At 44.5% G+C, this 22,390-nt stretch overlaps 1 protein-coding gene across 4 annotated transcripts; it reads left to right on the top strand.

Annotated features, from left to right (window-relative positions):
* The first annotated feature begins 874 nt into the window (after nt 1-874).
* Nucleotides 875-21,877, top strand: AMMECR1L (AMMECR1 like). Of its 4 annotated transcripts, XM_032843150.1 has the most exons (9): nt 875-1,225; nt 2,767-2,876; nt 11,466-11,910; nt 15,370-15,480; nt 15,790-15,904; nt 16,517-16,607; nt 18,040-18,136; nt 19,078-19,131; nt 19,833-19,939. In XM_032843150.1, the coding sequence occupies exons 3-8, from the start codon at nt 11,504-11,506 to the stop codon at nt 19,103-19,105; spliced, it is 849 nt and encodes a 282-aa protein (XP_032699041.1). In that variant the 5' UTR covers nt 875-1,225; nt 2,767-2,876; nt 11,466-11,503; the 3' UTR covers nt 19,106-19,131; nt 19,833-19,939. The 4 variants fall into 4 exon arrangements, with proteins under 4 accessions (XP_032699041.1, XP_032699042.1, XP_032699040.1 ...); XM_032843149.1 differs by lacking the exon at nt 19,078-19,131 and having other exon boundaries at nt 879-1,225; nt 11,461-11,910; nt 19,833-21,877; XM_032843148.1 differs by lacking the exon at nt 19,078-19,131 and having other exon boundaries at nt 880-1,225; nt 19,833-21,877.
* The last annotated feature ends 513 nt before the right edge of the window (nt 21,878-22,390 follow it).

Genomic DNA, 22,390 nt, shown 5'->3' with positions numbered 1-22,390 from the left:
TGCAACTCCATCTATAATTAACAAAAATGCCAAGTCCTCAAATCAAATAGCAAGTATTGGAAATTGAAGTTATTACTCCTAATTTTTTTTTTAATGTTTTTATTGGTCTTTTTGAGACCCTTGCCCTGTTAATGCTGAGCAATGTTACTGGGTCTACTGAAAACCTGTCCTGTGGGTAATTGCATCTAAGTCCTCTCCTGCTTGGGAATTCAGGGGTTCAAGACAGAAAGATGGACTCCCGATACCAAAGGCTGGGTGCTGTTTGCCCTTCTAGGTCCGTGAAGAGTCTGGCAAGGGGCCTGGAACACCTCCCTCAGGCATGGCCGTCGCCAGTCGGTCAGTTTGATTTACGCGGCTCTGAGCTGCCCAGTTCCTGGCTGCTTTTGAAGGCTGCGGCCGGGTCGCTTGAGGCAACATGACGCGTGGGCGCTTGCGGGGGAAGGGCCGTGGGCACCTGGGTGACGGGTGCTAAGGCGGGTGAGGGCCAGGCCGCAGGGCCGGAAACCCCAGCATGGCACCGGCGCCTACAACGCTGCCCGCCCGGGCCCGCACGAAATCTCCCGGCGCGCTGCACGTCCGTTCGCAGAGGCCGGGCGGTCCGGCGTGCACTACGCCGGCCGACCGTGCGGGTGGCTAAGCGGGCGGAACGTGGCGCTCAGATATGAGGCGGGCAAGCCGGCGCCTCCGGATCCTCGGCGACTACCCTTTTATTCCAACTGCCTGGGACTCGGCCCCACGAATGGAAAGCAGCCCTCTAAATTCAACCCCGTAGAGTCGGCGCCAGCCAATAAAGTGCGCGGACTCTGGCCACGTGACAGTAGCGGGGCGGTGCTCTGGCGGCTCCGGGATCTCTATGGTTTTCGCGGCTCGCTAGAGGGCGTGTGGTCCACTGGAGGACTCCCTACATTCTTCCTCCATTACCTCACTGCCTCCGGTTGCTGCTGGGATACTGGAGGACTCGGGTCCCGGCTAGACTCAGTCCTCCAGCAGCCGGGGGAATACCTCTAGCAGTTCTTCCCTGCCGCCACCGCCGCCCCGCCGCTTCCTCCTCCGCCCGCCCGCCGGCCTTCTTCGCCCCGCCCCGTCCGCGCCGCGCGTCCGGCCCGCCCGCGGGCCCGCTTCTCTCGGGAGCCCCCACCTAGGCGCATGGCTCCATGAAGCAGGAGAAGAAGGCAGAGCGCGAGAGGTCCCGTCCACCCCAGCTGCGTCTGGGCCAGGAGAAAAGGTGGGAAACTCGGGCTGCGCCGCGCCCTCTTCCTCCTTCTTCCCCGCCGGGCCCGGCCTCCCTCGGGCTGCTGCCGCCGTGCCCGCCGGGCCTTCTCACCCCAGAGCGAGCGGAGGGGCCCGGAACGGGGTGTCTGGGGTCAGCGGCGGGGGTCCCGGGGCAGCGTGGGGGAGGGGCTGTCGGGTGGCGGGGGAAGAAGGCGAGCGGGGCCTGCGGGCCGCGTGTCCCCGCCGAGGGCAGGGGAGTCGGGAGGCATTGCTGGGGAGGGGTAGGCGGACGCCCCTGCCCTGGGCCGCGAGGTGAGGTGAGGCGAGGCCGGCGAGGCTCCAGCTCCTTTCTGCACTCCCTCCAGGAAACAGTCTCGGGTCTATGTAAAGTTTGGTGGTCTCCGGCGCCGCCTGGCGGCCCCCACCCACTGTCCCGCCGCCCCCTCCCCCGCCCGGCGTCTGGATTCCACCCCCGCGGCTCGGCCCTCGGTGCCCTACCCGTCGCTCTGGCGTCTTCCCAACTCCCCCCAGAGCCTCGTACTCTCTTTCCCCACCCCTTTTTTTCTTACCTTTCACCTTTCTCTCTGCGTGCTTTGCCCCTCCCTGCTCGGCCTCTCCTTGCCCACTCTCTCGTCCTTTTCTTGCCTAACTCTCTTTTCACGCGCACGCTTTTTCTCCTCTTCCTCTTCTCTTTTTTCCAAGCCCCACCCTCACTCTCTGCTTCCTTATCCACCCATAGCCCCATTTCCATTACCTCTCCACCTTAAACTCTTTGGGTTTTATGCCTCTCTCTCCTTTCCGGGCTGTGGGTTTTGCCCTTCATTCCTTGCCCTCCTCCCTTCGCTGTCCTGATCTGAACTCCTCACTTTGCCACACTCCCTTACCCTCATCCCTCTGGGCCTATCCTCTTTCAGTGCCCTCTCCTTGGATAGTGTGGGTGGGGCTTGGAGTCTCCTGTTTACATCTTTGGGAATAGCTTAATTCTCTACTACTGCGGGGTGGGGAGAGTTGTTGAAGAGATTATGAGGAGATTTATGCAAAACTAGTAGTAAGGATGGATGACTCTTACCAACAATTATCATGTCCACCTGGGGTGACAAGATGGCCTGTCCTCAGGACCCTAGCATGCTGTCCAGTAATTCTTCAACACCATCTTTGCAGAGGATTTGGGAATGTGCTTGTATTCTGAAACCAGTGGAGAGCCATGAAATGGTATATCTTGGCCTGAGAGCAAGTTTTGATCTAAATTAGTGGTGGAGAAGTTTTAATGTGTGTCTCATGTTCAGGTTCAATAAAACCTTTGATCCTCTGTGTCCTCCCTTCTTGGTGATGATGCTAAGGATGAGGTGATTCAGTGCATGGGACTGCCATTGCTACCTTATATTTAGATTTGGAAATGTTTTGAAGTAGGGAGACCTTGTTCCTAGCTGTTGTTTTCTTTTTCTTTTTTTTTCCCTAGAAATTGCTCAATGGAGTTGTAATTTTTCAAAAACGTATCTTACTTCTGGACTGCCTTGATTTTGTTCATTCACTGCATCTCCATTTCTGTCTTAGGTATAGGAAGAAGGAATGGAATCGGAAGGAAGAAAGTTCATTTCAGAGACAAAATAACTCCTCTCCTCTGTTATAGCTGTTCCCCTGGCAATACAAACTATCTGCTTTCAGTGAGTATTACCTTGGACATATTTAGAATGTTTAGAATTTGTTGCTATTGTCGGTTTTAGTCCTGTGCTAGGACATTAGGATGTAGGTTTACTTTCTCACTTGTATTTTTCTGCTTCCTTGAGAAGGTCTTAATACTAATGAATTTCGTTCTGCTTGCTCTCTTAAAGTAAATTCGTAAAGACAAGTTTATTTTCGGGCGCCTGGGTGGCTCAGTGGGTTAAGCCTCTGCTTTCGGCTCGGGTCATGATCTCAGGGTCCTGGGATCGAGCCCCGCATCCGGCTCTCTGCTCAGCGGGGAGCCTGCTTCCCCCTCTCTCTCTGCCTGCCTCTCTGCCTACTTGTGATCTCTGCCTGTCAAATAAATAAATAAAATCTTAAAAAAAAAAAAAAAAAAGACAAGTTTATTTTCCATAATCGCAGTAGAGTGACCTAGATAGTGATGTAGTATTATGCTTACTCTTTACGTTTTTAAAAGTACATAAAGTCTGGCTCCCTCCCTTCCCAAGTTACTAATTTTTAAGACAACCAAAGATCAAAACTCTGAGGTTAATGCAGTTCCTAATCAAGGTCAATTGTTGGGTCTCTTCCATATGGTTATAATCTTCAGAGATTTTTGGAACATTTTGCCCTAAATCTGCTATGGTGATACTATTTTCCAGAAAATTTTTTATTACAGCTGCATCCCCTTGAGTTTATTAAATGTGGTATGCTAACACTTGTAAGATAGTTTTTCACACTGCTTCACATCTTACTGGAGCCTTACAGTCCCTCTGTGAGGGAGACGGGACAAATATTTTCATTTTACAAATGAAAGAACCAAGGCCCAAAAATATCTGGCACTTTGCCATAGATCACACAGTAAAGGGAAAGGAATCTAAAAACAAAACTTCTGACTCCTGTGTTTTTCTTTAAGCTAAGTTGAAATAAGAATATATAGTTCTGTGCATTTTTGTAAATCTGTGTAAGTTTTAAAAGCAGTTATATAGGTAGATCTCTATTTTGCAGGATCACTCTCATCCTAAGATCAAGTGTATTTTGCGGGGAAATTTTTCAAACAGCAAGTATTTGGATATGTGTATGTGTGTATTTTGAGGTTTCAAAAATACAAAAGTGATAGTTTGAAATGATTACCAGAATGTGGGTTTTTCATCTGACTATTTCTTGAAATAGTTACATAACTAGGCCAGAATGACAGTTCAGGTGCCGTTTTCCTACTCATACAATATAATAAGTTGAATTTCGGTTCAACTCTTTATCACAGAGGAAACAACAACCCATTCCCTTCTGTATAAAGCTTGATTTGAACAGACATCTGGACACTAGGTAATAACAAGAAAAACCAGAGACTCCTTTTTTTCTTTGCCTCTTTCCTACCTCCCAGATCTATTTGTTAGAAGGTCATGCTTCCAAGTAAGTTGTTTTAAGCTTATCTTCAAATGGTGAATCTAGATTTTGTTTTTTCATCTCCAGGCTTTTCTAGACATTTTAATCTGGTTATTGTTTGAGATCTAACTACTTTGACACAGAGGTTCCATTAGTACTCCTATGTCAAGACTTCTACAATAAATAGACTATTTAGCAAGTTTCATCTTTTTTTAGTGTGTGTATGTAAGCTTAAGAGAGGACTCTGGTAGATTAGAAGTGTGGGCAACTCAGACAGCCCAGTATTCATTCTCTGTATTTTCTGGCATCTCACAGTGGACAGATCAGTGGATGATTTATTAGAAGCCATTGCTCTGCAAAGAGGAAAAGCATCAAGGTCATTAGAGTAATAATTTCATGTTAGTGATATGATCTTTTAGACTACAATGTAGTTCTTAAAGATTTTATTTATTTAACTACAAGGTAGTTGTTAATAGGATTTTGTTATGAGGGCATTTATTTCTCTAGAAATTTTAAGAATTTTAAGCTATTGTTCTTTGTAGTATACTCTACCATAGTGGTAGTGTTAATAATACTAGACACTGTGATAAATAATAGTTATGTGTTGAGGAATGCTAGATGCTTTTCATGGCTTATTCATTGAATGGTCACAGATCATCCTCTGTGGTATCAGGAGCCTAAGTCCATAGAGATATGACAACCCATCTGAGTTTGTGTAGCCAGTACGTGACAAGTCAGAGTTAGAATTTGAGCCTAGACTATAATCCCAGAGCCTAGGCTCTGTCCTCTGATGATGGGAGCTGCTCTGTGAAGATGTCAGTGAACTTGAGAAGCATGAGAGAGACCCGAAGCAAGGGAGGAAGGCCATCCTGCCCAGCTAGCCAGATCCATCGGGGTATCTTCACATCTTCCCCTCAATACTGGTCTCTATACCTTCTTTATAAACATTAGCAGTTTATGAGATACCATTTGTCCTAACTCCTGAAATAATAAATTATTTCCCAGACAAATAATATTCCAGTGCGTAGCTCTTAAAGCATCCCATCATTCAAAAAAAAAAAAAAATTCTCAAATACAGTTTTAGAAGCTGGGTATGGCCTGTCAAAGGAAGGCCTTGAGCAAATCTAAAGTGAAATACCACCCAGGGCTAAGTCCAGGACTGACCAGTGACTAGTGTGTTTTAGCAAAGAAAGCAGCTGTAAGCATAAATCAAACCAAGACATTAATTTAAGGGATATCTGATCTAATTTTTAGAATGAATCGGCCACATTGGGTATTCATTTAGCTATGAATTAAACCCTTCCTTGGTTTGGTCTGAATAGAGTTGACGTCAATAAGAATACATACTAGTAATTCAGTTTCCTTCAGCTTCTAACACACCTCACAGTCGGCACCTCACAGTAGATTCAAAGGTCTAAAGATTAGCTTGTGCCGTAAGCATTCTTTTTATAAAAAAGACAAACCAATGAAATAACTCGGAGATCTGTAGATAAGATTGTTGGCATGGAGGGCACCTGGGTGGCTCAGTGGGTTCAAGCCTCTGTCTTCAGCTTAGATCATGATCCCAGGTCCTGGGAACCAGCCACATTGGGCTCTCTGCTCAGCAGGGAACCTGCTTCCCTGTCTCTCTCTCTGCCTCTCTCTATGCCTACTTGTGATCTCTCTCTCTCTGTCAAATAAATAAATAAATAAAATCTTTAAAAAAATTAAAAAGATTGTTGGCATGTATACTATATGCAGGGCACTGTTGAAAAAGAAAACACAAAAAGACCACCCGGCCTCTGAGACTAAAGGTAATGAGTTCAGCACTGTCTGGAATTGAGGTGGCATGGTAAGTAAGCCACCCAGTGTGAAGCAACAGAGCACTGCTCAGGTTCCCTCACAGAGGGAAGAAGAGTTACCATCTTCTGTTGTGGACCCTAATGAAGGTCAAGACGCCTTGACTGTTGCATATCAGATAAAGGGTGTGGTGCCTTTTTCAACAGTAAACATGCTTCCCTATACTTGACACAGGTTAGGAGGTCCTGAAGGAAGAGGTAAACTGTGATTCCTGTTACTTCTTCAGCTTTTGTGGAAGTATGGGTGTTGTTTCCATCTGGTGGAAATCTAGTTTTAACTTGTTCATTCTCATTGCTTGGTCTAAAGTAGATAGGCAGTAGGAAAATGAAATCAATGCTGCTGGCTTTTTTATTTTTTATTATTTTTTAAAGATTTTTTATTTTATTTATTTATTTGACAGAGAGATCGCAAGTAGGCAGAGAGGCAGGCAGAGGGAGAGGGGAAAGCAGGCTTCCTGCTGAGCAGAGAGCCTGATGCGGGGCTCGATCCCAGGACCCTGAGATCATGACCCAAGCCAAAGGCAGAAGTTTAACCCACTGAGCCACCCAGGCACCCCATTGCTGGCTTTTTTAAAGTGGCCCTCAAGAAGCACCTGGGTGGCTCAGTGCATTAAGTGTCTGACTCTTGATTTTGGCTCAGGTCATGATCTCAGGGTCCTAGATGGAGCCCCATATCAGGCTCCATGCTTTGCATGGTGTCTGTTTGTCCCTCTCCCTCCACACCTCCCCTTGTATGTGTGTGCACACACTCTCAAATAAATAAAATCTTTTTTTAAAACAATGGCCCTTGAGGCACCTGGGTGGCTCAGTTGGTTAAGCACCTGCCTTGGGCTCAGGTCATGATTGCAGGTCCTGGGATTGAACCCTGCGTTGGGCTCCTTTCTGAGCGGGGAGCCCACTTCTCCCTCTCCCTCTTCTGCCGTTCCCCCTTCTTGTGCGCTCTCTCTGTCAAATAAAAAATATCTTAAAAAAAAAAAGAAATGGCCCTTGAGTTTAGCTTTGAAAGAATAAACCAGCTAAAGGCTTAAAAGGGTCTCAGTGATATATGTGTTTAAAAAGGTGGTTGATGTGTTCAGTGCTGTCTGGGATTGAGGTGGCATGGTAAGCCACCCAGCCCAGAGCAACAGAGGAAAGAAAAGTTTTTATATCCCATTCCAATTATTTCAGGCGAACCGACTTCATAGTATCCATTCAGGAACTCCTGTATCAAAGTACCATTGTTGGTAGTTTACATGAAGTTTGGGGGAAGGGTGAGAACAAATGCACATGCAGCTTTAGAAAAGGTCGAGTGCGTCATTAGGAGTAATTTGTTTTTAACTGGTTAGTCTGTTGTATTGAAATGCTGTTCTGAGTTCTGTTAGGCTGTACTCTCAGAAGCCCAGCTTTTGGAGAAACTAGTATCTCTTCGGTCATTGGAGGACAGTCCTGGGAGCTGAGTTGGGGACTGCTTTGTTGTGGTGAGATGGCTCACTTTGTTGGAGTAGGCTTAAAAGAACCTTAAAGGGAAAGTTACATTTTTGTTGTCGTTGTTTTGAGATTTCATTTGTCAGAGAGAAAGAGTGTACAAGCAGGGGAGCAGCAGGCAGAGTGAGAAGCAGGCTCCCTGCTGAGCAAGGAGCCCCATACAGGACCCATCCCAGGACCCTGCTCTCATGACCTGAGCCAAAGGCAGACACTTAACCAATTGAGCCATACAGGGGATCCCTCAAAGAGAAAGTTTTGATCAAATTGGGAGACAGGGTTGATAATCTGAATAAGTATTTACTAACCGCACTCTCATTTCCTTCATATTCTTCACCTGTAAGTCACTCATTATTTGCCTTAGGCCAACAGATAAGTAAAATATTGGCCTCCTTAAAAACATGTCTTCAGGGGCGCCTGGGTGGCTCAGTGGGTTAAAGCCTCTGCCTTCGGCTCAGGTCATGGTCTCAGGGTTCTGGGATCGAGCCCCACATTGGGCTCTCTGCTCAGCAGGGAGCCTGCTTCCTCCTCTTTCTCTCTCTGCATTCTCGTGATCTCTGTCAAATAAATGAATAAAATCTTTAAAAAAAAAAAAACCGTCTTCAGGGCGCTTGAGTGGGTCAGTCAGTTAAAGGACAGTCTACAGCTCAGGTCATAATCCTGGAGTCCCAGGATCGAGTCCCGCATCAGGTTGCCTGCAGAGTGGGGAGTCTGCTTCTCCCTCTCCCTCTACCTGACGCTCTGCCTACTTCTTGTGCTCGCTCTCTATCTATCTGTCAAATAAATAAAATCTTCAAAATTAATTAATTAATTAATTAAGTGGGGGCATGTCTTAAACCCCCTGCAAGGTAGAAAGTCAAGAGGCCAGTGACATCCACTTCAGACTAATGGCAGTGGCAGGGGCACTGATATTTTCAGGGTCGTGGCTTAAGATGTTGGCTTTGGGCATAGGTCATTATTTAGGCCATTTTGTTTTTTTATTTATTTTTAATTTGTTTAGTAATCTCAGTACCTAAAGTGGGGCTTGAACTCACAATTCTGAGATCAAGAGTTGCATGCTGTTCCAATTGAGCCACTCAGCGCCCCTCCTGCTCCGTTTTTATTGACAGGATTCTGTGAACTATTAAGTTAGTTTTAGTATACCCTTGAATATAATTCAGTGTAATTCAAGCCCTTGGGAAATGACTGAATCCAATGGATATTATTGGCAGGCCCCATCTTCTCTGTGACTTGGTGGAAGGACCCAGGCCTTGGAGGCTGACAGACTGTGGTCCAAATCCTAACTCTGCCACTTAGTGGCAGTTTGATTTGGGGCAAGTTATCTTGCTTCTTAAGCACAAGGTTCCTCCTCTGTGAGGTGATAGTAACATCGTCTGCCTTGCTGCATGGTTTCGAGGATTCAGTGTAATATTTAAAGCGTACCTGTTGAGAGCAAGCACTGATCTAAGTGCTAAGTATGTAACGGATTCCTGGCCCTCTAGGATTTCCATCCTAATGGGGCAGCAAAACATGAACCCAAGTGATAAGAGCAGCTAGATATATTGCCACCTACTAGGTACCAGGCACTGTTTCAAACACTTTATGCATATTAAACTAATTTAATTCTCCTAAAACCCCAAGAGGCAAGTAGGAAGTACTATTGTTATTCCCATACTGAGGAAACTGAGTCATAGAGAGCTTGATCCCGGAGGAATCAGAATTTGAACAGACCATTTGTCTCTGGAGGCAGCATTTTTAACCCATGACAGTTCTCCGTCTTTTAACAGTCTAAACAAGAAAGACAGCAACATCCACACTCAGAAACAAACTTGTCATTGGTGTGGGGGGTGGGGGTTATTAAGTACCTAAGGCTTTCTCAAAAAGAAACCTGTGTCAAGCCAGACATTGAAGTGTACAAATTATTATCCCTCAGCTACAAGCAATTTTCATCTCACTAAGAATTGCCCTAAGTACAAAAATAGTATTTTGTTATGGATCAGCATATATCAAGAACAAAAATAGGGGCGCCCGAGTGGCTAAGTCACTTAAGCGTCTGCCTTCAGCTCAGGTCATGATCCCAGGGTCCTGGGATCAAGTCCCACATCGTTCTCCCTGCTCATTGGACAACCTGCTCCTCCCTCTCCCCATGCTTGTGTGTTCCCTCCCTCTCTCTTTCTTCTCTCTCTGTCAAATAAATAAATAAAATCTTAAAAAAAAACAAAAACCTTGTGAATTTTTTTTATTTCATTCAGCCTAAAGTGACTTATTTGTGTAGAGATAATGCCTTTGCAGATGGACATGTAAATACCTAACTTGATGTAAAAGGTTGTAGAATTGAGGCGCCTGGGTGGCTCAGTGGGTTAAAGCCTCTGCCTTCAGCTCAGGTCATGATCCCAGGCTCCTGGGATCGAGCCCCGCATTGGGGCTCTCTGCTCAGCGGGGAGCCTGCTTCCTCTCTCTCTGCCTGTCTCTCAGCCTACTTGTGATCGCTGTCTGTCAAATAAATGAATAAAATCTTAAAAAAAAAAAAGTTGTAGAATTTACAACCAAAATACTATATTACAGAGCAGTGCGTAAAAAGGCAAATTATGTGGTTTTTTTTTTAAAGGCAATTATGTGTTATATGTCCAAATCACAGAGAGATTTAAGTGTGCTTTTCTCTCAAGTCAGCAGAATTTTACAAACTTTGGTATTATTGACATTGAAATAACTAGGATCTATTTTCCTGATTCTGTTGAATCAGAGAAAGAATATTGGTTGTGTTATAACTGTCCATTTTTACCTTAGGCTGTTTAAGAAAAAAAATTCAGTAAAAAAAAATTCCTTCCTGGGCGCCTGGGTGGCTCAGTGGTTAAAGCCTCTGCCTTCGGCTCAGGTCATGATCCCAGGGTCCTGGGATCGAGCCTCACATCGGCCTCTCTGCTCAGCAGGGAGCCTGCCTCCTCCTCCTCTCTCTCTGCTTGCCTCTCTGCCTACTTGTGATCTGTCTGTCAAATAAATTTAAAAAAAAATCTTAAAAAAAAATTAAAAAATGATTAATAAAAAAAATTCCTTCCTTTCATTTACATCATCAGATGGGGTGTTCTGGTTTCCTGGCCCATCCGCTACCACACATTGTTAAGCTGCATGCATCTGCCTTGCTGTGACAGGCTACCTCACAAAAGGCCTGTGAAGCTTGGGTCATTTGTGTGAATAAAGGTTCCTACTAGGTTGTAGCTTTTTTTGAATTGGGGTTTTGAAAGGATAGAAAGATGTGTAGACATTGGAGTGAGTTTAGAGAACCAAAGAAATTGAGCAAGGCATCGGAGAATGAGAGCTGTGAGGATAGAAAGGTGGGAGCCTTGTGTTGGAAAGTGTGCTCTTTTCAGAAAGGCAGCTAACTGCATTTCATATTCACTCGGGTCTAGGGCTGAAATCACAGATTTAGGTTAGTGATGAGTAAAATGCTGAAAGGATGTGGTTAACGAGGAGAAGCATGAAGATTCCTCTGGGGCTCTTTAAAAATAGGGTGGTCTAATTTGGAGGCCCTAAAAGGTAGAGAACTGCAGTGATGAAAAGTCTGACAGGTTTAGTGCTATCTTGCAATTTTTGAAATGTCCTTGTGCAGCTCCACAATGGCTGCCACCCGCCCGCCCTTCTACCCTAGGGAGTCCTGGGCAAGAGGGGTTGCTCGTTGCCTGCTTCCATCTGTAATGATCATAAGGCTTTATAGAAAAGGAAAAATAGTTCTTTAGGAAAAGGTAGACGTCCCTAGTCTGCAACTCAGGATCTCTTCCAGTCATGCTCGTCCACAGCCTTTTGTGATCTGGTGACTGGATGAGAAAAAGAATTTGGTGACTTTGTACATAGACGCTTTCTTTTTTATTTTTGTTTTCTCCTTTTAACTAACCTTTTGAATTAATGCGTAACTGTTCTCTTTTTGGTCAGGGTTCTGCAGCATTCCAGACCTCGAGCACTGAATCAGGATGGGAAAAAGACGTTGTGTTCCTCCACTTGAGCCCAAGTTGGCAGCAGGCTGTTGTGGGGTCAAGAAGCCCAAGTTATCTGGAAGTGGAACGCATAGTCACGGGAACCAGTCCACAACTGTCCCCGGCTCTAGTTCAGGACCTCTTCAAAACCACCAGCATGTGGATAGCAGCAGTGGTCGGGAGAATGTGTCGGACTTAACTCTGGGACCTGGAAATTCTCCCATTACACGAATGAATCCCGCATCGGGAGCGCTGAGCCCTCTTCCCCGGCCCAATGGAACTGCCAACACCACCAAGAATCTGGTGGTGACTGCAGAGATGTGCTGCTACTGCTTTGACGTCCTCTACTGTCACCTCTATGGCTTCCCACAGCCACGACTTCCTAGATTCACCAATGACCCCTAGTGAGTAAATCAGTCAGGTGCAGGGGACATTAAGAAAGCCATGATGCTGTCTTTCTTGGGTTGTTCTCTTGAGAGAGTCTGACACTTATAAAAAGCTTTAGTATCATGCAGGCAGAGGATAATGGGAGTAGGATAATGAGAAATGTCTAGACAATATCTAGAACAATACCTGGATTCAGTAACAGAAGAGGTCTAGGTTACACTTGGCAGAGGTCTAGGTTTGTTTTTAAGGTAAGGTTGTAGAAATTGGGATTTTCTTCTTGGTTCTTCTTTTAGTTTGTTGGTTTATATTGCAGTGGGTAGGTGATTCAACCTCTTGAGTGAAGATACCATACATAACATCATTGTGGACCCAGGTGTTGAAGTCCAAGTGAATTGGAAGTGTCTGAGGGCCAGGCTAGAGAATAGGAGCGCATTTAGTGGGAGCTATGATGCTCTTAATAAGAGTCCCCTCACTTTGTTCATCAGTAATCCCAGGGTGATCCCACATGGCTACTCACACCCCACCAAGAATGTCAGAATCTGCTTTACTGTTTTTACCTCAAGACTCCGTCATTTTTGTCCCGAACTGGTATCAGTGATTTAAACGAAGTATGTATAAAGTGAAGTAATGCATGCATGTGTTTTCTTCTTCCACAGAATTGGAAGTAACTCTGAGCCACCTGGCCTTCTTTCCTTCCTTTTCTTTTTTTTAATTTAAATTTTAGAGAGTTAACTTACAGTGCAATATTGTTTTCTGGAGTAGAATTCAATGTTTGATCATTTACATACAACCCCAGTGCTCATCATAACAAGTGCCCTTTTTTTTTTTTTTTAAGTTTTTTTTTTTTTTTTAGATTTTTTTTTTTTATTTGACAGAGAGAGCTCACAAGTAGGCAGAGAGAGAGAGAGAGAGAGAGAGAGAGAAGCAAGCTCCCCGCTGAGCAGAGAGCCCGATGCGGGACTCGATCCCAGGACCCTGAGATGACCTGAGCCGAAGGCAGCAGCTTAACCCACTGAGCCACCCAGGTGCCCCAAGATTTATTTATTTTTTATAGAGAGAGCGAGCATGTGAGCAGGGGGAGGTGCACACGGAGAGGGAGAGAGAATCTCAAACAGACTCCCCAAGCAGAGTCTGACATAGGGCTCAGTCTCACAACCCTGAGATCATGACCTGAGCCAAAACCAACAGTCCGATACTTAGCCACCTGAGCCACCCAGATTACCCTCCTTAATACCCATCACCCATAGGGACACCTTGGTTGGCTCAGTTGGTTAAGTGTCTACCTTCTGCTCAGGTCATGATCCATGTTTCTGGGATCAAGCTCCATGTCAGGCTTCCTGCTCAGTGGGGAGCCTGCTTCTCCCTCTCCCTCTGCCGCTCCCCGCTGCTTGTGCACACACTCTCTCTCTCTCTCTCTAATAAGTTTAAAAAAAAAAAATTTTAATACCATTTAAAAAAAAATTTTTTTTAACTTATGAGACACATTCTCCCATCCACCTCCATCCATCAACCTTTAGTTTGTTCTGTACCATTGAGTCTCTTACAGCTTGTTTCTCTCCTTTTTTTCCTCCCTTCCCCATATGCTCATGTTTTCTTTCTTAAATTCCACATATGAGTGAAATCATAATGGTATTTGTCTTTCTCTGACTGACTTATTTCACTTAGCATAATACACTCTAGCTCCAGCCACGTCATTACAAATGGCAAGATTTCGTTCTTTTTGATGACTGAGTAATATTCCATTGCATATAATATAATTCACGTCTTTATCCATTTGTTAGGGAACATTTGGGTTCTCTCCATACTTTGGCTTTTGTTGAGATAGATAGATGTGTGTGTGTGTCTGTATATATGATAGAAATTTTTTTAAGTTTTTTTTTTTTTAAAGATTATTTATTTATTTATTTATTTGACAGACAGAGAGCACAAGCAGGCAGAGAGAGAGGAGGGAAGCAGGCTCCCTGCTGAGCAGAGAGCCCAACATGGGACTCGATCCCAGGACCCCAGGATCATGACCCGAGCTGAAGGCAGAGGCTTTAACCCACTGAGCCACCCAGGCGCCCCTTAAGATTTTATTTTTAAGTAATCTCCATATGTAACTTGGGGCTGGAGCTCACAACCCTGAGATCAAGAGTCTGTTCCTCTGACCCATCCAGCCAGGTGCCCCTGAACTGGCTTTAAAAGAACACTGAAGAGATGCTTTTGGAGCATTCATTGACCTAAGATCACCCATTCATTCAGCTGTTAATGCCATATTGGAGCAAGCATAGCCCCACTGGTCAGGGAATGGAGAGGGTATGAAGAAAAAGTCCTCACTTTTGGGAGGCTTACCAAGTTGGCAAATCACACACACAAAGCTAAATAATGTGTTATGGCACACTGGACAGAAGTAGAGGGAAAGTTACTCCTGTGCGATAGTGTCAGAGGAAAGAATATGTAGAGAAATGTAACTTTTTAGGGACATATTTCCATGGGATACCATGGTCAGAAAATTCTTGACTGGAACAGGAGGAGATTCTAAGCCTTGATCCTTAATGGGATCAGGTGTATCCTACACAAGAGAGGGATGTGGACTTGGAAGAGTAGGTGTGGCTGCATTGTTGTAGGGAATGGGCTCTTGTATTCAGGGGTTTATATTTCCATCATGCAAACAGTGAAATTCTTGAGGGGTTTTGAGTGGGTTTGGGGACAAAAACTTTCGTGCTGTTCAGGTGTGTACTGGAAGGAAAAGATAGGCAGCAGATGTGCTTAGTAACAGTGACCAAAGTAGATAGCTTTAAAAATTTAAGTTGATTTTTTTGAAGTATTTTGCTCAGTCTGAGAAGTAAAGGCATAGGAGTACAGAGGAAATACCAGGATGAAGAGACAGCTCTGTAACCTGTTTATAAAAAATTCTGTTACCTCTAGTCTGATGTAGCTTGACAGTGACAACGCATGACTTTGGCCAAGAAATAGAAAGTGATAGCTTCTAAAAACAGGCTTTCTTGCAGAGACATTGTTTTTTTTCCCCCGAACATGTAAGAGCAGGACAAGGGGCAGAGATAATTAGGGGAGTAATGAGGGGGTTACAGGGAATGGGGGCAAGGTATGCAGGCCCAGTGTCAAGTAACTGGGGAACATGGACACTCCTAAAAATGGAGTAAAGAAAAGGAGAAAGACTTGGAAAATTAGAAGTTGAGTGCTGGCCAGAGGGAAAGGAAAGTAGCACAGACATGTCAAAGTGAATTAAAAGTATCAGCAAGGATCATAGGAAGGGCTGCATAGAGCTCCTTTCTTCACACTGTCTTACTGTGGTCTCCCCTCTCTCTCCATCCAGAGACTACACAGTCCCAGAAAGGCAGAGTCCTTCAGATAGCCACAACTCACAAAACAGTCCTTTTGGGGAATAACAGAAATGAATGGGGCAAAAGCAAAGGTTTTGTTACTACTCATGATTGATTTGGGGCTGGAGAATGTTTTTTGTTTTGCTTTTGTAGTCCGCTCTTTGTGACATGGAAGACAGGGCGGGACAAGCGGCTTCGTGGCTGCATTGGGACCTTCTCAGCCATGAATCTTCATTCAGGACTCAGGGAATACACGTTAACCAGGTAATGACACCAGACATAAGCTCTATAGATAAATTGGCTAGAATTGAAACAACTGCCTGACTTTATTTCTTCTAAATGGTAAAGTTTGAGTGTTCTCTTTTTGGTAATCAGGGTGTATGGGGGCTTTAATCTGGTGAGTCACTCAGCTGTTTGAGTGTAGACATTTAATAGCATCAAGTTATTTTTAGCATATTAGTGTGGATAGATAATCAATATTCTCTGCTTAGCTCAGGATTCATAAATTTTGGGGCACATAATGTTGGCTCTCGGCTCCAGAGCAGCCTCACTTATGTTTTCTGTCCCCTCCAGTGCACTTAAGGACAGCCGATTTCCCCCCTTGACCCGAGAGGAGCTGCCTAAACTTTTCTGCTCTGTCTCCCTCCTTACTAACTTTGAGGATGCCAGTGATTACCTGGACTGGGAGGTGAGAACAGCCGCATTTGGAACTCTGCATCTCTCGTTGCATTTGGGTTCGGGTTAGTACATGGTAATGTATCTCCTTTATTGAGAGAGGGTACAAGAATGTTAAAGCTCAGTTTGGAAGCAACTGGGGGCCACATAGGTGATAGGAAAGCTGCTGTGATCTTAGAAGTGGGAAGAAATGTGAAGTCTTTCTTTTCCTGTATCTTCCCAGTCCACTCCTATTCCATAGCCTTCTCCCACGTCTAATAGGATGTGATACTGGGGATAAAGAGCATTCAGGATCCCTCTTGTAAGCCCTTGAGTAAGAGTTGTGTGGAATCATGAGCCTAGATCAAAACCCTGTGGTATGTTTAATGGAATAGATTAAAGGTGGAATAGTTCAGATTATTGGATAAGTGGTTGAGAGAATTTATTTCTACAACCCTCATACCTGGAGAGCTGAAATTACTTTGGCTTCTATACCTGAGGCAAAGAGTTAGTCATGAAAAAGGAGCAGGTTCTCCTTTTCTCAGACTTGGATCGAGCTGGTCAGGGGACAGTGTCAATTAAACGTGGTTGCCTAAAGTTCCATTAGAGTAAGTAAGTGCTCTTTATTTGGTTATTTCTCCTGTAGGTAGGGGTCCATGGGATTCGAATTGAATTCATCAATGAAAAAGGCGTCAAACGTACAGCCACATACTTACCTGAGGTTGCTAAGGAACAAGGTGAGTTTTACAAATGGAATTTCAATGAAGGATACTATTCAGTGTCACCGTTTAAAGTTAGGAAAGTGGCATTTATTGTCAGCCCAACTGCAACAAAGAATGAGTGCCTTTCTTCCTCTTAGTGTCTTCTATCAAAGCTTTATAAAATGAGAAATAAACTCCCAAAATATTCAGGAGCTGGGGAAGAAAAGGGGTAAAGACTTCCCTTACCCTCTTGTTTTCCTTCCTCTCAGTGAAAAGTTTTATTCCTTGGCCCCCAAAACTAGAGGTAATTGTAGCAAAATTCCACCAATCAATTGGACCGTATTATAGAGTCCATTGTAAAGGGAAGTTGCCCATATCAGTGGGTTTTGAATTTTTTATCATTAATTATTAGACAGCGTTATACTTGTTAAAAGGCAAAACATAATCTTCTCTATATTTGGAAGAATACCTTTCAGTGTTGTTTGTATGCTCTGTGATATGTAACCCAGTTTCTTTTCTCTCTTCTCTTCATCCCTCCCACCTTCCCTTCCTCCTTTCCTGTCTGTTTTTGAAAATAACATGTAAAACACACAGTATTTATTGGGTATAAACCTGGAATAAAGAGAAATATCCAGTTCAGTTTATCAGTGAACTAATTATTTGGAGAGTGATTGCCTTATTGGTTTCCATCATAGTTGTGTTTAAACTTCAAAAGCAGTGTGGATGTGGCATAAAAAGGCAGCCTTTTAGCCTCTTTGAGGCTGTAAGTCTAACATTTTTGTACAAAAAGGGACACCATAAATACTTCCCAACAGTGAGAGGTGGCGGTAACAGATAATCAGACTACTTGTGCCTTTTGAAAATTTGTTGGCAAAATTTAAAAATCAGGTGTAATTTAGGGGCTTCTCTTTGGTTTTCAGTTTTGATGTGTTTGGTTTTATCTGTTAAAAACGTGCAGGAACAACACAATGATGTATGTGTGAACAACTTTCTTGTTCTTCGTGAAGGATTGGCATCCTTCCTGCTGTCAGTTCTCTGTAATAGATAACAGGACTCCTAGAAATCATCAAAGTAAAGGAAGGCCACACAAAGACATACAGGCTACAGAATTTGAATTCTCTCCTCTCACAGAACAGCCTTGGTTACCAGCACTAGACCAGCAGACCAGTCTTAAGTTGAGACCATGTTTGCTCCTAGATAATTATAGTGGGATCACATCTAACAAGAAAGACACAAGAGCAGGGGGCCTGGGGACAGCCATTATGGTGTTTGTCCAGTTATCATCTCATGTCTCCGATTCTACTTGGATGTCACTGAGGCAGACGGGAGCTCTAGGGATGTGGGGCCATTGTCCAGAGCTCTCCTTGACCCTAGCAGACCTGGCTGCTTCTCTTTTCTTGCCATTTGAGAACATACCCTACTCTTGTGTCATCGAGCACTGACCTCAGTGTGCCTCTCTTCTCCTCAGACTGGGATCAGATCCAGACAATAGACTCCTTGCTCAGGAAAGGTGGCTTTAAGGCTCCAATTACCAGTGAATTCAGAAAAACGATCAAACTTACCAGGTAACCCACTGTCTCATTTTCCTTGTCATTTTAATTTAGCTCGGGTTGGATGGAGGATACTTTTGATGGAAAGGACTAGGAAAAATTTTCTCTGCTAATGTCCCTCAACTAAAGAGATCTGGGTCAGGTTTAAGCTGGGAGGAAGCATGGCAGCAAAGGCAAAGACTTCCCAGCGTCCTGGGCATCTCTGAAGCTGAGTTGATGGCAGAGCTGGAGCAGAGTTCAGGCCACGATCAGGTGGTGGATGTCTTCGCCAGACCCACTGCTTGGGAGACTTAAGGGGGCAGACTGAGGTCAGGAATGAAGGCTGTCATCGCAGAGGTCCAGGGTCAGTTGAAGTCACATGCAGTCAGGTGGCAGGGGATACAGGTAGCATGTTAATAGTGAGAGTTTTCACAGAGAGTTACAAGGAAACACCCCTCTCGTTGGGGGAGGATGCGTCAGTGTAGTAGAATGCACACGGACTTGGAGTCTGAATCCCAGCTCCACCACTGCTTAACTGTGTGACACCTGGGCCAGTTACTTACTCTGCCTCTCTGAGGGGGGAGGGGGACTTTCTTGTATGTAAGAAGTGAATGATAATGCCTTGGGGTTGTTTTAGAGTGTGGTAAGGTAATGTATGAAGAATTTCTAGCCCAGGGCCAGGCAATAATTATAGGTGGTCAGTAGATGTCAGTTCTCTTGCCATCCCTACTGAAATCGGAAACACTGAGAGGTTTAGCTTCTGTGGGCTTCTGTGGGCCTCTGTTGGCCCCCTCATCTGTAAAATACTGAATAATCATATACTAACCTCACAGGTCTATTTGGAAGATAACCCAGTGTTTTTGAAATGCTTTGGATTCCAAAAAAAAAAAAAAAGAAAAAAACTTCAAATACAAAGCATTATTATTATTATTATTATTATAATTTATTTGAACAGCCATTTCCCTGTCAAAATTCAGGAATAATCACCTTGCAGTGGAGGAGTGATTACAGTGGGAAAGAGATGGCTCTGGGTAAGGATTGTCACACCCAGCTCCTGTGGTCTGTAGTAGGCTCCATAGGTTTGTAACACCCCATGCTTCGCATCCTGACTCATGGCTCTTTCCAGAGCAAAGCCAAAGTGCTATGAATTCTGTTCTGATGACCCTGTGATATGATATGGCATATTCATCTGGGAATTGAGACCCGTCCTATATAGCCCCAGGATCCTTTAACCTGCTTCATCAGAATTTGACCCAGAATTAGGTATCTGTGCCCCTTTTAGTTATAAATAACTTGTTTGTTGCTTTTCTGCAAATTGAGGTTGCATTTCTGTCAAATTTATCACATTTTATGCAGTAGATACGCAGTTTGCACTGGGCATTGGTATAGCCATCTTCCAGTCTGCCACCCGTGTAATTTGACCTTGACATTCTTCATCCAGACCCCAGTAGCAGATTGCTTAAGAGCAGCCTGATAAGTAGTGTTTAAAGGTGGGATGTGCAGAAAATACATTCTCAGGGGTGAATTGTGATTGTGCTTTTTCATCTTGTTCATTTGTAATAACAACATTGTTTTCTTGTGCTGTCTTTCATTTTCTGTAAGTAAGATTGCTCTTGGTCTTCCATTTTTATTCTTTCAAAATGTGGAATAAGCTTTTGGTTTTCTCTGCTGAGTGACTTTACAGAATGAAGAGTTTGAGGTTCCTAATACCCTTTCCTGTTTCCTTATACAGGTACCGAAGTGAGAAGGTGACAATCAGTTATGCAGAGTATATTGCTTCTCGACAGCACTGTTTCCAGAATGGCACTCTTCATGCCCCGCCCCTCTACAATCATTACTCCTGACACACGGCTGCATGACCAGTCCCACCCCCCTGTGGCCACCAATGGCTATGACATCATTGGAGCAGATGCCTCCTCTTCCTGGTCCAGTTACTTCTATTACTGCACCATTTTATGATGCTAGCTTCCGTTGCCAAGTCTGCCTCCAGCTGACTGAGGGGGGGTGGGGTTATACTGAATGAAACAGAACTTGAGGGGCCCAAGCCTTATCTCAGCCTTTCCTCAATATGGGGTTCCGTTGGATTGGGGCTCCTCCATGACTAGTGAGAATTACTGTGTGGGTTCAGAAGATCCTTGGCATGCAGGTGCCACTGCTGATTGCTGCCTCTGTGTTGGCCACACAGTGGAAGCCGGAATTGGTGGTTCATGAAGTCTTACCCCACACACACCCCTATAGCCTCCCCAGATCAAGTAGGTGTATTCCCATGGCAGTCTGGGCAACGGAGACCAACAAGAAACATTTTTAGGTTGTTTTAAATTCCTTTTTTAAACTTCCAGTTTATTGCGTACCAAGAGTTGATCACAACCTCCATGCTTCATAAGTGGACGCCATGTTAGGGTTGAACGTGGGCACCATGAGTCCTCTGAGGCTCCTGGACAGAGACCCACATCAAGATCGGAAGCCCTTTGGATGGCGTTGCAGATCTCATTGCTCAATTAGCCTCGAAGGTTTTAATTCTCATCCCACTCTCAGCTGGATTTTCTGGCACTCTTCCTGCATTGAGTCTCCTGGTATTGAACAGAGCTCTGTGGTGTAGCCTGCTGAGGACTGGACTGGGATGCCCTTGGGAGGTCCTGAAATCATCGCTGTATGCAGTGAGAAAGGAGAGACCTCTTCCTTACCACCTGGCTACCTCACTCCTCTACTGGTAGCAGTGCCTATAGCTGGATCTAGGTTCTCAGAAGGCATAGGTTTTCCAACAAGCACCTGGGTTGGGCTTTAGAAGGACACATTGTCATAGGAGAGAATCCAGGGTCTCCAAGCTGTTTTTCTTTTCAGGCAAACATCCTGAGGGACCTTTAAGTAGAGGAGTTCCTTTGTCTAGTTTGCCTGGAGAAGTGGGAAGACTGTTGCTGTTTCAGTCCTTTCCAGGACTTTAGAACAAAGCAGTGTAATTAAACAAGATGAATCTTTATCTTGCCTGACATGCTGGGAATCTTCACCCCACCGTGGCAAAGTTCCAAATAGCTCATTTTATTCTAGGTCATTCAGACTTTCATGTGGCATATTTCCCCTCCCCGTTGTTGCTGACTCCAAATAGCTGTCAGCAGGTTTCTCCTCCCTCTTGCCTATTCCTCCCTCATTTGGTGGCAGAGTTCATAGAAGCTGGGGACTTGGAAAATGCTTTGGAAACGTCACAGAGGCACTGCTGAAAAGATTCACAGGAAGAGGTGGCCAATTGGAAGAAAGGACCTGGAGGGTGATACAGTGGTTTTCAACAACATGCTTAGAGAACTCTTGAAGTGGATTGGGTGTCAATCCGGTGAACACCATTGTTTTGATTTAATTTATTTTTTAAAGTTTATGTGGTGATGGTGTGGCTTTCCAAAATGGGCAAATATCCAAATCAAAAGAAATTTTTGAGTTTTCTTCTGCCAGAAATGGGGGAGGGGAAGCAGGGACATAATCCAAGAAACGACACACTTGCCATTCTAGGTATTGCTGTCTCATTTCTTGGAAGAAATGGATGAGGGTGAGCAGATTTGCTTGGTACCATCCTCTGCTGTTCATGAGGATATGTAATGTGCAAGGGAAGTGGGCTGACTTCAGGATGCCCGAGTCAGGCTGCACCACCCTATCTTAACTGTTGTGCTGCGTTCTTGCATCCTGCCACTTTTCCCTTGCAAGGTTAATGAAAGAAAGCTTTTGAAGATGAAGGGATTGTTTCGTGATTTCCTGCTGCTGAGAATAATAAATGTCTTGTTAACAAACAAATGTGACGATAGTTACTCTTAGGTGCCATGGATTGATGGTCAGGGTGGTCAGCTCTGGACTAAACCACCCACCTCCAATTTGTACAACAGTATTGATACATAGGGCTACACTCATTACTGTTCAAGTGTTCTGTGTTAAAAGTTGTGTTTAATTTCTAAAGATTAAAAAAAGCAAAAAAATTGGTGCTAAACTTTCACCCCTGAGCACGCTCAGTGAGACTGGTCATGCAAGCATTTACTACAGTGCCATGCTCTTCAAGCCTATTTTTTCTTGTAGAAATGTTGCCCTATTTGTCTTCCCCAATGTATAGTATGTTTTTTATTTTATTTTATTGAGGGTGGGGTAGGATACCTGCCATTTAAGAAATGAACAGAAAAATTTAAAACCCACGAAATGGGGAAAAAAAAATCAGTGCACAAGAATTGGGCTGATTAAGCCCAGCACCACACTGAAGTGGGCTCAGTGGTTTTGGAGTGAAGAAGCCTTACTCCCTGCACATTCCCTCATGCTCCC

The sequence above is a fragment of the Lontra canadensis genome, unplaced genomic scaffold (genome assembly GCF_010015895.1).
Source record: "Lontra canadensis isolate GAN:19392208 unplaced genomic scaffold, GSC_riverotter_1.0 scaffold136, whole genome shotgun sequence".
Taxonomy (NCBI): Eukaryota; Metazoa; Chordata; class Mammalia; order Carnivora; family Mustelidae; genus Lontra; species Lontra canadensis.
This window is presented reverse-complemented; position numbering and strand designations above follow the sequence as displayed.

Bases quoted from the DNA above. Each gene is read 5' to 3' on its own strand.
- AMMECR1L (XM_032843149.1), top strand. From the start codon at position 11,504: ATGGGAAAAAGACGTTGTGTTCCTCCACTTGAGCCCAAGTTGGCAGCA. The intron at 15,905-16,516 runs GTGAGAACAGCC...TTTCTCCTGTAG, and splicing joins GTGATTACCTGGACTGGGAG to GTAGGGGTCCATGGGATTCG. The intron at 16,608-18,039 runs GTGAGTTTTACA...TCTTCTCCTCAG, and splicing joins TGAGGTTGCTAAGGAACAAG to ACTGGGATCAGATCCAGACA.